This window comes from Phodopus roborovskii, unplaced genomic scaffold, assembly GCF_943737965.1.
Source record: "Phodopus roborovskii unplaced genomic scaffold, PHOROB, whole genome shotgun sequence".
Taxonomy (NCBI): domain Eukaryota; kingdom Metazoa; phylum Chordata; class Mammalia; order Rodentia; family Cricetidae; genus Phodopus; species Phodopus roborovskii.
The window spans coordinates 369,700-382,880 of NW_026125971.1; the positions used below are offsets into that span (position 1 = coordinate 369,700).

The window sequence follows — 13,181 nt, forward strand, 5'->3', positions numbered from 1 at the left end:
ACAGAAACAGGCATGTTTCTTTGAGTTTCTTTGAGTTCGAGGTCAGTGTGTGTGTGTGTGTGTGTGTGTGTGTGTGTGTGTATAGTATGTATATATCTTAAATAAATAAATATTTTTTCCTGCCTGTTCTCCAGAATGCAAGGATAATAATACCTAAAAAGAATTAGGGTAGTTATTTTTTCTTCCTAGACCAAATTAGAGAAGAATTTATTAGTTGTTCTTTCTTGAGACCACCCTAAAGAAATGATAAATGTCATCACTGCTATAGAGTGAAGGGAAGAGCATTAACTCAGCATTTCTGCCATTCTGAGTTCATGTTTACCTCCCCCACATATTTAGGAAAAATATTTTACATATGTCTCACTCCTGAAATATATTTTTGTGAGTATTAAAATGAATAATAAATCCCAAAATCATGAACAAGGCATATGGATCTTTATTACCACATAATAACTGCACAAGTGCCATGTTCTCTTAGCAGAAGTAAAGAAAATATCAAAACATTACAGAGTAGGTTTACAATAAGTAAAAAAGCAAGGTATTTGCTAACAAGAGATACCTCATCGCTGAATGTAATATAACAATATCTCACTTTTCAAAATAAAATATCAGCAAAATTCCAATGAGATTGCAAAGTTTCCCTCTGATATCTAAATGCATGTATTCATACCTTACCCATCATCGATATAATAAACAAATGTAAAAAAATAAATTAATGGATTCAACAAATACTGACAAATTACCAGCTAGAAGCCTGGTTGTATAAGGTAAGAGCAAAGTAGTTTGATTGTCATAGAAAATGTACCATCCAAATGAATATAGTGATGAATTACTCACATTATTGAAAAATATTCCTTGTTGTGATATATTTAAAAGCATAAATTAAAGAGAAAAGTTCTTCTTTTTAAATTCTGGTTTCAAGATAATTTTATTTGACTCAAATTTTGCCTCATAATATTCATATATTAGGTCATATTTTTCTTTTTAGCTAAAACAAGATGACCAAAACTAACATGTTTTGATTCTTTTATAGGTTTCCTAAAACATATATTTAACTAATGTAGGATAGTAGAACTTTTTTTTTATTATGGAACACTTTGCAAGTCATATTCTTTTAACTGTTAGTAAATATTATCTAATGATGATAAAATATATCCAAATCTACTTACCACATGAAGAATTTTATTCTCAGTTTCATATACAGTGCAATCCTGTAAACAAGAACAAACATGTTGAAAAATTGATATCCATTTAAAATATGTTTTTAGGACATGTACAAAGAAAACTTCTTGTCAATTCAAGTAAAAACTAAAACAAGAATGGGAATAATCTGGAAAGTTTATTTTTTTTAATTGCCCAATTAGAACCAATGGTAAGGTTAGATGGTTCGTAATTTTGTCTTAAAGTGTATTTTCTCGTTGACTAACGTTAAACACATACAACAAAAGTAAATAGATATTAAGACAACTTTCTGAAACATTTTAAAAAGTTATTAGATATTTTCTATCTAAAATGTTACTTGTGATAAATGAATCTGTCAAAATTTCTCGAAGATTTTAACCATTGATTTATGAAGGTTAGACAGTTAATAAGAAAACATTTTTTTCAACATTCATATCAAAGTTTCATACTTCACATTTTTAATGACATAAGCTACCATCTACTTTATATTATATATTTAAAAAGAAGGTTTATAGTTCTTACATAAATTTGAATCTCTGAAATTGTAAAGATTTATTTTAAAAGACAACTACATTTTTATCTGAAATGTTAGATAAACAAGAAGCCACAAGATGAAAAGAAAACTGCTTAGAAACCTAATGTTTGTCAATTTCTTCAAGAAATGTGTAAACTGGCCACAGACATGATATGTGTTAATAATGAACCAATAAGAGTGATCTGAGAATTAGGTGAGAAAATGAGATAAGCTGTGTGGCCCAGAGATCAACACATATGTAGTTACAATATATTACTCTTGCTTGGCATCAATTTTTCAAAAAATATTATTTATTTATTTATATTTCTTATTCTACATATTGATCCCAGTTCCCTCTCTCTTTCCCACCTTCTCATGCCCCCCAACCACGCTCCCACCCCATTCTCCCAGACTGCACAAGGAGGGTGATGCCTTTCAGGAGGGGTAATCTAAATCTTTAAGTCATTTGGAGTAGGGACTAGGCTCTCCCTCCTGCCTCTAGCTTAAGGGAGTAACCCTCCTTGAGAATGTGCTCCCAATCCTTTTGTGCACTAGGGATACATCCTGGTTCTACTGTCAGAGGTTTCTTACACTGCCCAGGCCTTCGAACTGAAACCTATGTTCAGGGGGTGTGAGTCAGTCCAATGTTGGATAACCAGCTATCAGTCTGAGGGCCCATTAGCTCCAAATAACACTATTAAAAATGGGGTACAGACCCATAGAGGAAATCAAAAAGGCTGAAAGACACTTAAGAAAGTGTTCAGCATCCTTAGCTATTGGGGAAATGCAAATCAAAACAGTTCTGAGATACCATCTTACTCCTGCCACAATGGCTAAAATTAGAAACACCAATCATAACTTATGATTGAGAGGAGGTAGAGAAAGGGGAAAACTCCTCTACTGCTGGTGGGAGTGCAAACTTGTACAGTCATTTTGGAGATCAATATGGCAGGTCCCTAAAATGGTTATCAGTCTACTACAGGACCCAGCAATCCCACTCTTAGGCATATACACAAATGATTCACATCCATGCAACAATGACATCTGTTCACCTATGTCTGTAGCAGCATTATTTGTAATAGCAAGAACCTGGAAGCAACCTAGATGCCCCTCAACTGAAGACTGGATAAAGATGTGGCACATATACACAATGGAATACCACTCAGCAGAAAAAAACAATGGAATACTACTCAGAGGAAAAAAAAAACAAAACAATGGAATCTTGAAATTTACAGGCAAATGGAGGGAACTTGAAGAAACCATCATGAATGAGGTAACCCAGTCACAAAAGAGGAACATGGTATGTACTCACTCATATATGGATTATAGGCATAGAGCAAAGGATCACCACTCTATAATTCACACCACCAGAGAAACTAGGATATAAGGAGGATTCTAAGATATTCATACAGGGTCCCTCACATAAGGGGAAAGGAATAAGATCTCCTGATCATATTGGGAGTGGGGGTCAGTGAGTGGAGAGCAAGCTAGGAGAAAGAGATGGGGAGGAAAGGAAAGCATGTGGGACTAGAAAGATTGAGTCAGGGGAGGAATAGATGAGAGAAAAAAAGAGAGAGATACCATAAAAGAGGAAGTCATTATAGGTTTCAAGAGAAAACTGGCTCTAGAGAAATGTCCAGAGACCTACAAGACTGACCCCAACTGACAATTTGAACAATAGTGAAAAGTCTACCATATATGCCCATCCTGGATAATGAGATTGATGACTTACTTATCCACCATCATAGAGCCCTCACCTAGCAGCTGATGGAAACATAAGCAGACACCCATATCTAAACACTAAGCCAAACTGGAATCCAGATGCAGAGAGGGAGGCCAAGATTTGGCATCAATTTTTTAATTGACAAAAGAAAAATCTACTACTTTTACTTAAAAATACAAAATTAAGTATTAACCATTACTTAATACTTAATTTTGTACATTACTCAAAAATCCATATTCTACTCTGTTATATATTCATATAATATTGTTTACTCTAAATTCATTTTACAAAAGACAACCTACATTTTTTATAATATTGTTTAAGTACAATACTTTCTTCAGATACTCTTTAGGTATATACTCATACCAGAAGAGCATATTTACTAATTGCAAGGGTTTTTTTTTTTTTTTTTTTTTTTTTTTTTCTAATGAGTCTTGATATATCGCCCAGTCTGGCTGCCCCATGTTTATCAGTAGCTATAATTAAAGGCATATGTCACCTTACCTGGAATATTAGGACATGGTTTTATGAGGAAAAATGAGGTTGATTCATTTTATAATATAAGGGTAAAACATAGGAATGAGACTCTTGTGCTATACGAGAAAAGTGTGTCTACCAACATATTCTTTAAAGTGTCTGTATATATTTAAAACAAAGTCAACTCTTCATAATTAATTATGAATTATATATACAGAGAAACCAAATTAAGACATTTATGTAAGGAAAATGAACTTATAATATTGTCTAGATTTAGAAGAATTTAATGGTATAGAAATTATTTTTGAACACAACTGTATTGGGAAGACATAATTTGGACAATGCTGGGAGTTTTCCTGGATACCCCATGCCATTTCTTACTCCTGTTTCAGTAGCACTGGATTTAAATTTCATCATTTATCTACCTTTCCAGAATCAAAGGCTATTATTATCCATTCAATTTTCAAAGGGAATCTCTTAAGAAAGTAAATACCATTTAAATGAGTATTCTACTAGTGTCATAATGATGTATATACCCTACTAATAGCATAATCATACAAGATAATAATTTAACACCACCATGTAATGTGGACATAACACAAAGAACTGTGAAAAATAAACTCAAAAGTATTTTTAGCAACCACTACTTGTATTACATGGTATTAATCTCTTCTGTATGCTTTATGACAAAACGAAAAAGTCATGTATCATTCTGTTACACCTGCATAATATCATTAATAATTATTTTAGAAGGTAGAAAATTGATTTATACATACACACACACACAAAATAAGGAAGTTTAAAAAACCTTATAGTCTCTTAATGTTTTATGTATGCATATATGCATGTATATTTGTATGTACATAAACATTTCTCATTTCTGCTCACTGAGAAGGCATAGGAACCAAGATCAACTTAATAATAATTAATTTTCCAGTTCTGTGGTCTTATTATATCATCTGCCAGGTCTTCTTGAAAATGCCTAATTCCAAATCATATTAGAAGTATACATGGTAAGACTGGACCATATTTTGATTTAAAACAGAATGAAACTTTCTTAGATGACTAGTACTGATCTATGAGTTAACATGGAGAGATTACTACTTCCTAATGAGAATAATCTGAATGCATAAGAAGATAATAGTGCAATGGATGGAAACACACTAAATACTGTAGAATACCAATTACATATTTCTAATGCTTTAATATGAAATTTTTTCATTTTTTAAAATTACTAATGGTTATAAACATATTTAGTAAAACACTGTAGTGATATTGTATATACTGAACTGTTTGGACTATAATAGATGTCTTTATCTCTTGAATGAGAAACTACTAATCTATTGTGCCAGGCACACAAAAAAATGAGTAAAATACAGTGTGATAGTTAAATTGTCAACTTGTCATGACCTAGAATTACCTGGACAGAGAATCTCAAGTACAAACTATACAATTGGGTTTGTCATGACCTAGAATTACCTGGACAGAGAATCTCAAGTACAAACTATACAATTGGGTTGGCGTGAGGCTGAGTCCAGTGGACTGTCTTAAGTTAATGTAGGAAGACCCAGTTCAATGTGGCTGGTGACATTTCTTTTTCTTTTTTGTTTAAGTGAATATTAATTTTCATTTTAAATTAAAAATGATAAAGATAACAAGACATTCCACAAAATTTCTTCAGTATCTATTAAAAGTTTAAATCTGTCCTACATTATACACATTAACTAAATAAGAACAATGGCAAAATAATAAATACATATTATCCATATATTATTTTTCACACAAATATTTATTTTTTATTTATTTATTTTTTCATTTTACATCACGATCCCAGTTCCCTCTTCCTCCTATGCCCCCAATCACCATCCCACCCCACCCACCCCCACTCCACAGGGAGGGTGATGCCTTCCAGGAGGAATCAACAAAATCTGTCAAGTCATTTGGAGTAGGGACTAGGCCCTTCCTCCTGCCTCTAGGTTGAGGGAGTATCCCTCCATGGGGAATGTGCTCCCAAAGTCCTTTTGTGCACCAGGGATACATCCTGGATCCACTGTCAGTGGTCCCTTATACTGCCCAGACCTTCTTCCTGAGAACCCATGTTCAGGGTGTCTGAGTCAGTCCAATGCTGGATTCCCAGCTATCAGTCTGGGGATCCATTACTTCTTCCTAGTTCAGGTCAGCTATGTGTTTCTGTAGCCTGGTCTTGTCTTCCCTCTCTGCATCTGGATTCCAGTTTGGCTCAGTGTTTAGTTATAGGTGTCTGCTTCTGTTTCCTTTAGATAGGCTAGATGAGGGCTCTATGATGGTGGATAAGGGCATTTATGGTAGCCTTTTCACTGTTGCTCAAATTGTTAGTTGGGGTCATCCAAGTAGGTCTCTGGTCCTTTCTTTAGAGTCAGTTCTCTCTCCAAACCTATAACAGCTCCCTCTTTTATGGTCTCTCTCTCTCTCTCTCTCTCTCTCTCTCTCTCTCTCTCTCTCTCTCTCTCTCTCTCTCTCTCTCTCTTATGTATTTCTTCCCTGACTCAATCTTCCTAGCCCCACGTGCTTTCATTTTCTCCCCTTCTCTTTCTCCTAGCTCCCTCTCCACTCCTCTGTTTCCCACTCTCAATATGTTCAGGAGATATTGTCCCTTTCCCCTTTTGTGAGGGACCTTGTATAAATCTCTTAGAATACTTCTTATAACCTAGTTTCTCTGGTGATGTGAATTATGGGCTGGTGATCCTTTGATCTATGTCTATAATCCATATATGAGTGAGTACATACATGTTCCTCTTTTTGTGACTGGGTTACCTCATTCAGGATGGTTTCTTCAAGTTCCCTCCATTTGCCTGTAAATTTCAAGATTCCATTGTTTTTTTCCTCTGAGTAGTATTCCATTGTGTAAATGTGCCACATCTTCTTTACCCATTCTTCAGTTGAGGGGCATCTAGGTTGCTTCCAGGTTCTTGCTATTACAAACAATGCTGCTACAGACATAGTTGAACAGATGCTTTTGTTGCATGGATGTGGATCATTTGGGTATGTGCTTAAGAATGGACTGCCGGGTCCTGTGGTAGGCCTATGCCCATTTTCCTGAGGAACTGCCACACTGATCTCCAAAATGGCTGTACAAGTTTGCACTCTAAGGCTGGTGATATTTCTTAGGCAAGGTTTCTGAATGATGTAAGAATGGAACCACTGAGCTGAGCACAAACAAGCAAACATTCATTCATTTCTTTGCTCTTCATTGTAAAATTGATGTGGTTAGGTGATTGAAGTTTCTGCCTTGACTTCCTCATGATGCACAATAGCTGGAATTACTAAATGGAATAAGCCACTTACTCCTGTATGTTGCTTCATGTTCAGGTACTACATTACAGCAACAGAAATGAAGCCAAATCACATAGCATTTATACAGATGTTCCAAAACTACACAGGAATCCAGTTTTCATGACATTTAAAGTTTAATGTTTTTAGATGCATAAATGCTACCAATTTATATGAAAGGGCAATTATTTACTTTTAAAAGTTCATACACTTCTTATAAAAATTCAATATAACGGGATTACAGCATCCCTTACTTCAGTCAAATTTCAAACTTCAAAAAATTTTCACCAGTTGTGGTCCAGTGTCTCAACTTATTATATTTATAACTATAGGTTTAACAGTGTAATGGAAAATGAACCAGTGGTATATGCTCAATGATTCTAATGTGATCTTTTTTTTTTTAAAAAAAAATTCTAATGAAACATATCAGATGACCAAGATAGTTAAAATTTTCAACCAGAACAGCAAAACATACAGATGTTAGAATTAAATTTACCATATAAGATAAACATAGCTAAATGATTTTAAGTGAATTTTTATAAAAAAAAATGAATTTTCCATTGTTACTTTGTAAGTTTTAAGTGTTCACAGGTAAAAAGTTAAATATTAAATAAAGATGTTAGAATTCCTTGACTAGTTTAACTGACACAGTCATAGGGCTGGAAGGTCAGGGAAGGAAACAGACAAATTCTACCTAAAAACAATTAGTAATGGTAGCTTTTAACTGGGAACACAAATAAAGACTTCTTTTTTTTTTTTTTTTTTTTTACCGGAACAGTGTATCTGCAGTCAAACACATTTAAGTTAAGGTAATCAATTTTAAATTTTGGCTTTCAATATAAGAATTACCCAGAGTCCAAGCTGAAATGCAGTTACAGGTTTCATGTCCAGTATTATATATTCAGTAAGCTCCTAAATGGAGACTGCTAAGATAATTTTGATGAGATAGTATTTTAGAAAAAGTTTACCTATTTTCCAGGATAACTATATGATAGTGGAAAAAGCAACCAAACAAAAATGTATTAAATGTACAGAATTCATGAACTTGTAAACTACTTTAAATAACACTGCCACTGGCTTACTCTAAACAGTCCTCTATTCCTTAGAAACTTGGATGCACACATTCGTACAATTTACCAGTTGATTTTTTACCTCCACTAAACTTATTTTATAGCTCAGTATTTTGAAAAGCTGCTCATAATTGTTTCTCTACCTTGTTTGGTGCACATTGCTTTTATTCTTATTAAAAGCCAGAGCTTTTTATCAAGGATGAGCCCACAGCATATTAGAAACTGTATAACAAAACCAAGAAACAGAGTCAGTACAAAGTAATCTGCTATCAGGGAAAATAATAAAAACTAAATGATTAAATGATAATTTGTTAAGCACTAATTTTATGTAATTTGTTTTATAATGGTAAATATTTAAACAGCCGCAGATACTTTTGAGGATTAATTTTATTAGTAAGTTAATTTACTTCCATCAAAATAGGATTTTAAAAATACTTGCTTCTCAAAATGCAGGTTTTATTAACACTTGGGGCCAAATCTTTTCCTAAAATATATATCTCAAGTTTTACAAAGAAAATAGTATTGCATACAGGAAAATCTACATCCTTATGAACATATCTATGCTATGTAATGATACAACTCTTATGTTCTAGTTATTTTCATGTTCAAATTAAATTTAGTTTTAAAAATTCCCACAAATTCTTCTGACTATTTAAAGCTGCCTTTTATTGCATATGTAAAATAAATTTTACAATTCTTTTTCTTTATCCATATAATGCTTCTGTAAATCATGTGATTTGAATTTTACACACCTAATTCCTAATGAGAATGTATTCATACATGATGACTATTCCTCCAATTTTGATGACTTGTTGTTTCAAACAGTTTATACATAGAAACACCATCACACAGATGAGCTGTATCATAGATTATAATCTTTCCTTTCTGTAAAAGAATGATGTCTTTGCAATACTAAGCACAGAACATACAAAATTAATTCTATTTCTGCACACTACTAGTGGTATACTATGTAGGTAGTCAACAAGTTTTAAGCATCAAACGGTTATAATGCTCTGAATAAATAGTGCTTCTCATTAACATATATGCAGATTATACTCACAAGGACACTACACAGGTTACTAAATACATAAAAAGAAAGACTATAGGTCTCTAGAGATCTATACAATTGTAGTTTATAGAACTATTTTTATAATTGATCTAGATTTTCATCAGTCTAATTTTAGTGTTGATGTCATAATTTCCATAAATAATATAACTTAGAAGTAATATTCTAAATGACCCATCAATGTAAGCCTTTGAATATGGTATATTCATACTATGCTCCTCTCTATAAATCTGTCATTAAGCTACTGAAATGCCTGATATGCATGAGTAATTCAAGCAACAAACTGTCTCATTGCTTTCCTCTGTCACTCCCTCTATACATACAAGTCACAGTTTATCATAAGACTTTTTGGTATTTTTGAAATATGATGAAAGGCATCTTTGAGTTACATTAAATTTGATCCATGGATTTCCTTATTTACTGAGAGAGAAAAGAATAACAAAATGTAGACAATATAATGTAAATGAAAAGGTCTATAAAAAGGAGATAAATTATGATTGGTAATTCTGGTTTATCTCTCAATGGTTAGAGATGGTATTTCAGCTGGCCTAAGTGACTTTCAAATCAGAAAACTGGAGATTCGGGGTAAAATAACATTTCAGATAGTATAAAAAGCTGAACAATGGCAAAATCAGTAAGGAATATGGAGACATTTGGCTAGAAGATAAGATATGTACAGGGAATGCAGTAGGAAAGAAAGCAGAGGCAGTGATAAGGACTTATTTTATGAAAATATGAAAAAAATTAGGCAGTCAGTAAATTTTGAATGTGTTTAAAGGAGAATAAAAATCTGTATTTATTTCAAAGCTCCTGGCCACGATGGTAGCAAAATTTTAACAACTAATTGATACATTTTCTATACTTTCCTTGAGGAAGGGTTAAAGCTGAGATGGCTGAATTAATCACTAAAGTTATAAAGCATTTGAGTTGTGAGTAAATGTGTCTGGTACAGAGTATAGAGTTGAGATAAGGCAACTTAAAATGTCTTATTTATTTTCCATTTTTCTTATTCTTTTTTCATGGCTTCTTAAAGAAAAAAAAAATGGAATTTTCTTAAAGTTGTGTACCTTCTCAGACATAGCAGGAAAACATTTTATCCTCAAGAAGGCTAGGGGTGTGACCTTTACTTTTCATAAAAGAAAAGTGTTTATACATATTTGAATATGAAAAGCATGGGGTTAATTTTAGGTCTTGGGGAAGAGATTGTGGGTTTCAAGGGAAGCAAAAATATCAAGTATTTTTTTAAATAAAATATTCTGTAATATGGGCATCGTCTGAGGTTCTGAATGGCGGGGACATGAGAATAGGTGGATGAGATATAGGTTGTCAAAACTGAGAGAATAAGGGTGATTTCTTTATCACATTCAAAGGGCAACTTGGAAGAAAATGTTAAGTGATATGCCAGGGGTTCAAGTCTAAGCAAAAGGTTGAAGGGCACAGTAGACAAGGAAGAGAGTTTGGGGAGGCAAAAATAATTTTATTTTGGGCAAATGAAATCAGAAGTAGCTGAAGGAAAAGAACATGTTATATAAAACTGTCCAGCAAGCAGCAAAAAGGCTGAACTGATATTGAAATACAGCCAGCAAAAGCCACAAGAAACCGACAATTTCATTAAAATAGAGTATATATGGTAGAAAGACAGCTGACAGAGGAAGTGTTAGTCATTCAGAAATTGAAACAGTATATTTAAACTTTAATACTGCCTCAAAAATGTCTATAAACTCTTCCATATATCCCTCCTCACTCTTTTTCAAATTCATGGTCTCTTTCCCTCATTAATTTCTGTTATATGTATATATTCCTAAATATAACCTGTTCCATTTGTATAATATTACTTATTTGTATTTTTTTTTCAGGGTTGAACATTTGGTATCAGATAACCAGTTGGGGTGCTCTTCCCTGGAGAAGACTGTGTTTCCCATTCCTTAGTTGCCTGTAGTTCTTTGTGTAGGGTTGAAACCACACTAGTATATCTATTGGTACCTTCCTTGTTTGACTTAAGTTAGGCAGTCATATTGGTAAGATTTCACGGGAGTAACTTCTGCTATTACTAGGAGATACAATTTCACAGAAAAGTTCCTGATCCTATGCCACTTACAGTCTTTTGGCCATTTTACACAATGTTTCCTGAGCATTAGGTGCTGGAGTGTTTTGCAGATATACTCATTGGGACTGGGCTTTATAGCTCGTCTTTACAGTTGTTGTGTAGTCAGCCTACTGGAAGTCATATTATTAAAAAGCCATTGACGTTCCCTCTCCCAGCAGCCATCAATTGCTATTGTTAAATATTTACTTTCATGCCTTCTATGCTGGGATTTTTGTCTGGCTAGATCTTGCACAGGCTTTCTTCATACACCATTTTGACCAGCTCAATTATCACACCCTTGTTTGTGTTCTTCCTAGCCATCATTATTTTAACAAAGAGCCAAGGGGTCAAGACCAGGCTGGAGAAACCCACAGAAACAGTTGACCTGAACAAGCAGGAGCTCATGGACTCCAGTCTGATAACTGGGAAACCAACACAGGACGGACGCATACTGTCTGTACGTGGGTATAGTTAGGAGGCCTAGGCAGCCTATGGTGTCTCTGGTAGTGGATCAGTATTTATTTATCCCTAGTATATGAATGGACTTTGGGAGCCCATTTCACACAGAGGGATACTCCTTCAGCTTAGACACATGGGGGAGGGCCTAAGCCCTGCTCCAAATGATATGACAGACTTTGAAGGTCCCCCATGGAAGGCCTCACACTCCAAGGGGAACAGAAAGGGTATATGATGGAAGTTGGGGGGGCAGCGGAGGAGGGGAGGGAGCGGGAACTGGGATTGACATGTAAAACAAGGTTTTTTTCAAAGTTTAAAAAAAACAGGGAAAAGGAAATCTAAAAAAAAAAAAAAAAGGAGCCTGTTTATCTATTTAATTTATAAGGGTCAGTTATTCCCAAAATTTCCTTATATTTTTATCAGTTTATATGGAATTACAAGTGGTAATAGAGAAAAAAAAATACAAAAAGAATGGAATCACATGGGTGGGCATGACCATAGTAGATAGCCATCTCAGCTTCACAGATGAAAAATAGAGACATCAAATCATTCACTATTATGCTTAATGCTTCTGTTTTCTACAATAAGCCACACTCTATAATACAAGGAAAAAACAATGAATTTTCTTTTGACTAGACAACTGTAATTAGTAGATTAAAAATAATGGCAATGTTTATACTTACCTCACAGAGTTGTCATGAGTACCACAATAATAACAACTCTGTTTGCCTATGAACATCAAATGGCATGGAAATGTTTGGTAAATTACAAAGTATGTAAATGTTAGTAGTTATCATTATGCATAGGTTGAAATGGAAGCAGATGAAATGAGACAACCTCTAAGATTCTTTTCTTCTTAACAAATGTTCCATTTCTGTGATTTGGAAATTATAAATACTTTTGCAATATATTATCTGTGCAATATATCGTGTTAAATTATTAAACTATATTATATTAAATATATTATGTTTGCAATATATTTTAGGTGACTAAAATACATATTCTATGGCACATTAAGGAAAGGTATTTAACAAATATAGTATCAGTGTCTAAAAGAAAACAATAGGGGAATGCTCAACTTTTACCACATTTCTTGAGCACTAAATTATTACAAATACAATGAGTGATCAGACTAAAAAGATATAAGTGCACTGACCATCCAAAAGATAGAAAGGTGAAAGTGGAGCCAAATACCATTCAAAATGGAAAAAAAAATATAAAGCAAGAAAGAAAACATACAGAAACATTCATATGATGAAAATGAGGACCATAGAAAGCAAAAATGGCAAGTGGAACTA

General features: G+C 33.6%; 1 protein-coding gene across 5 annotated transcripts in view; it reads right to left on the reverse strand.

Annotated features, from left to right (window-relative positions):
- The window catches only part of Cnksr2 (connector enhancer of kinase suppressor of Ras 2), a 248,221-nt gene that overhangs the window by 144,696 nt on the left and 90,344 nt on the right, over positions 1–13,181 (reverse strand). For all 5 annotated transcript variants that reach the window (XM_051179229.1, XM_051179227.1, XM_051179228.1 and 2 more), the window contains exon 5: positions 1,170–1,211. In XM_051179229.1, coding sequence (XP_051035186.1) covers positions 1,170–1,211 — 42 coding nt within the window. The remainder of the gene's footprint in view (positions 1–1,169; positions 1,212–13,181) is intronic.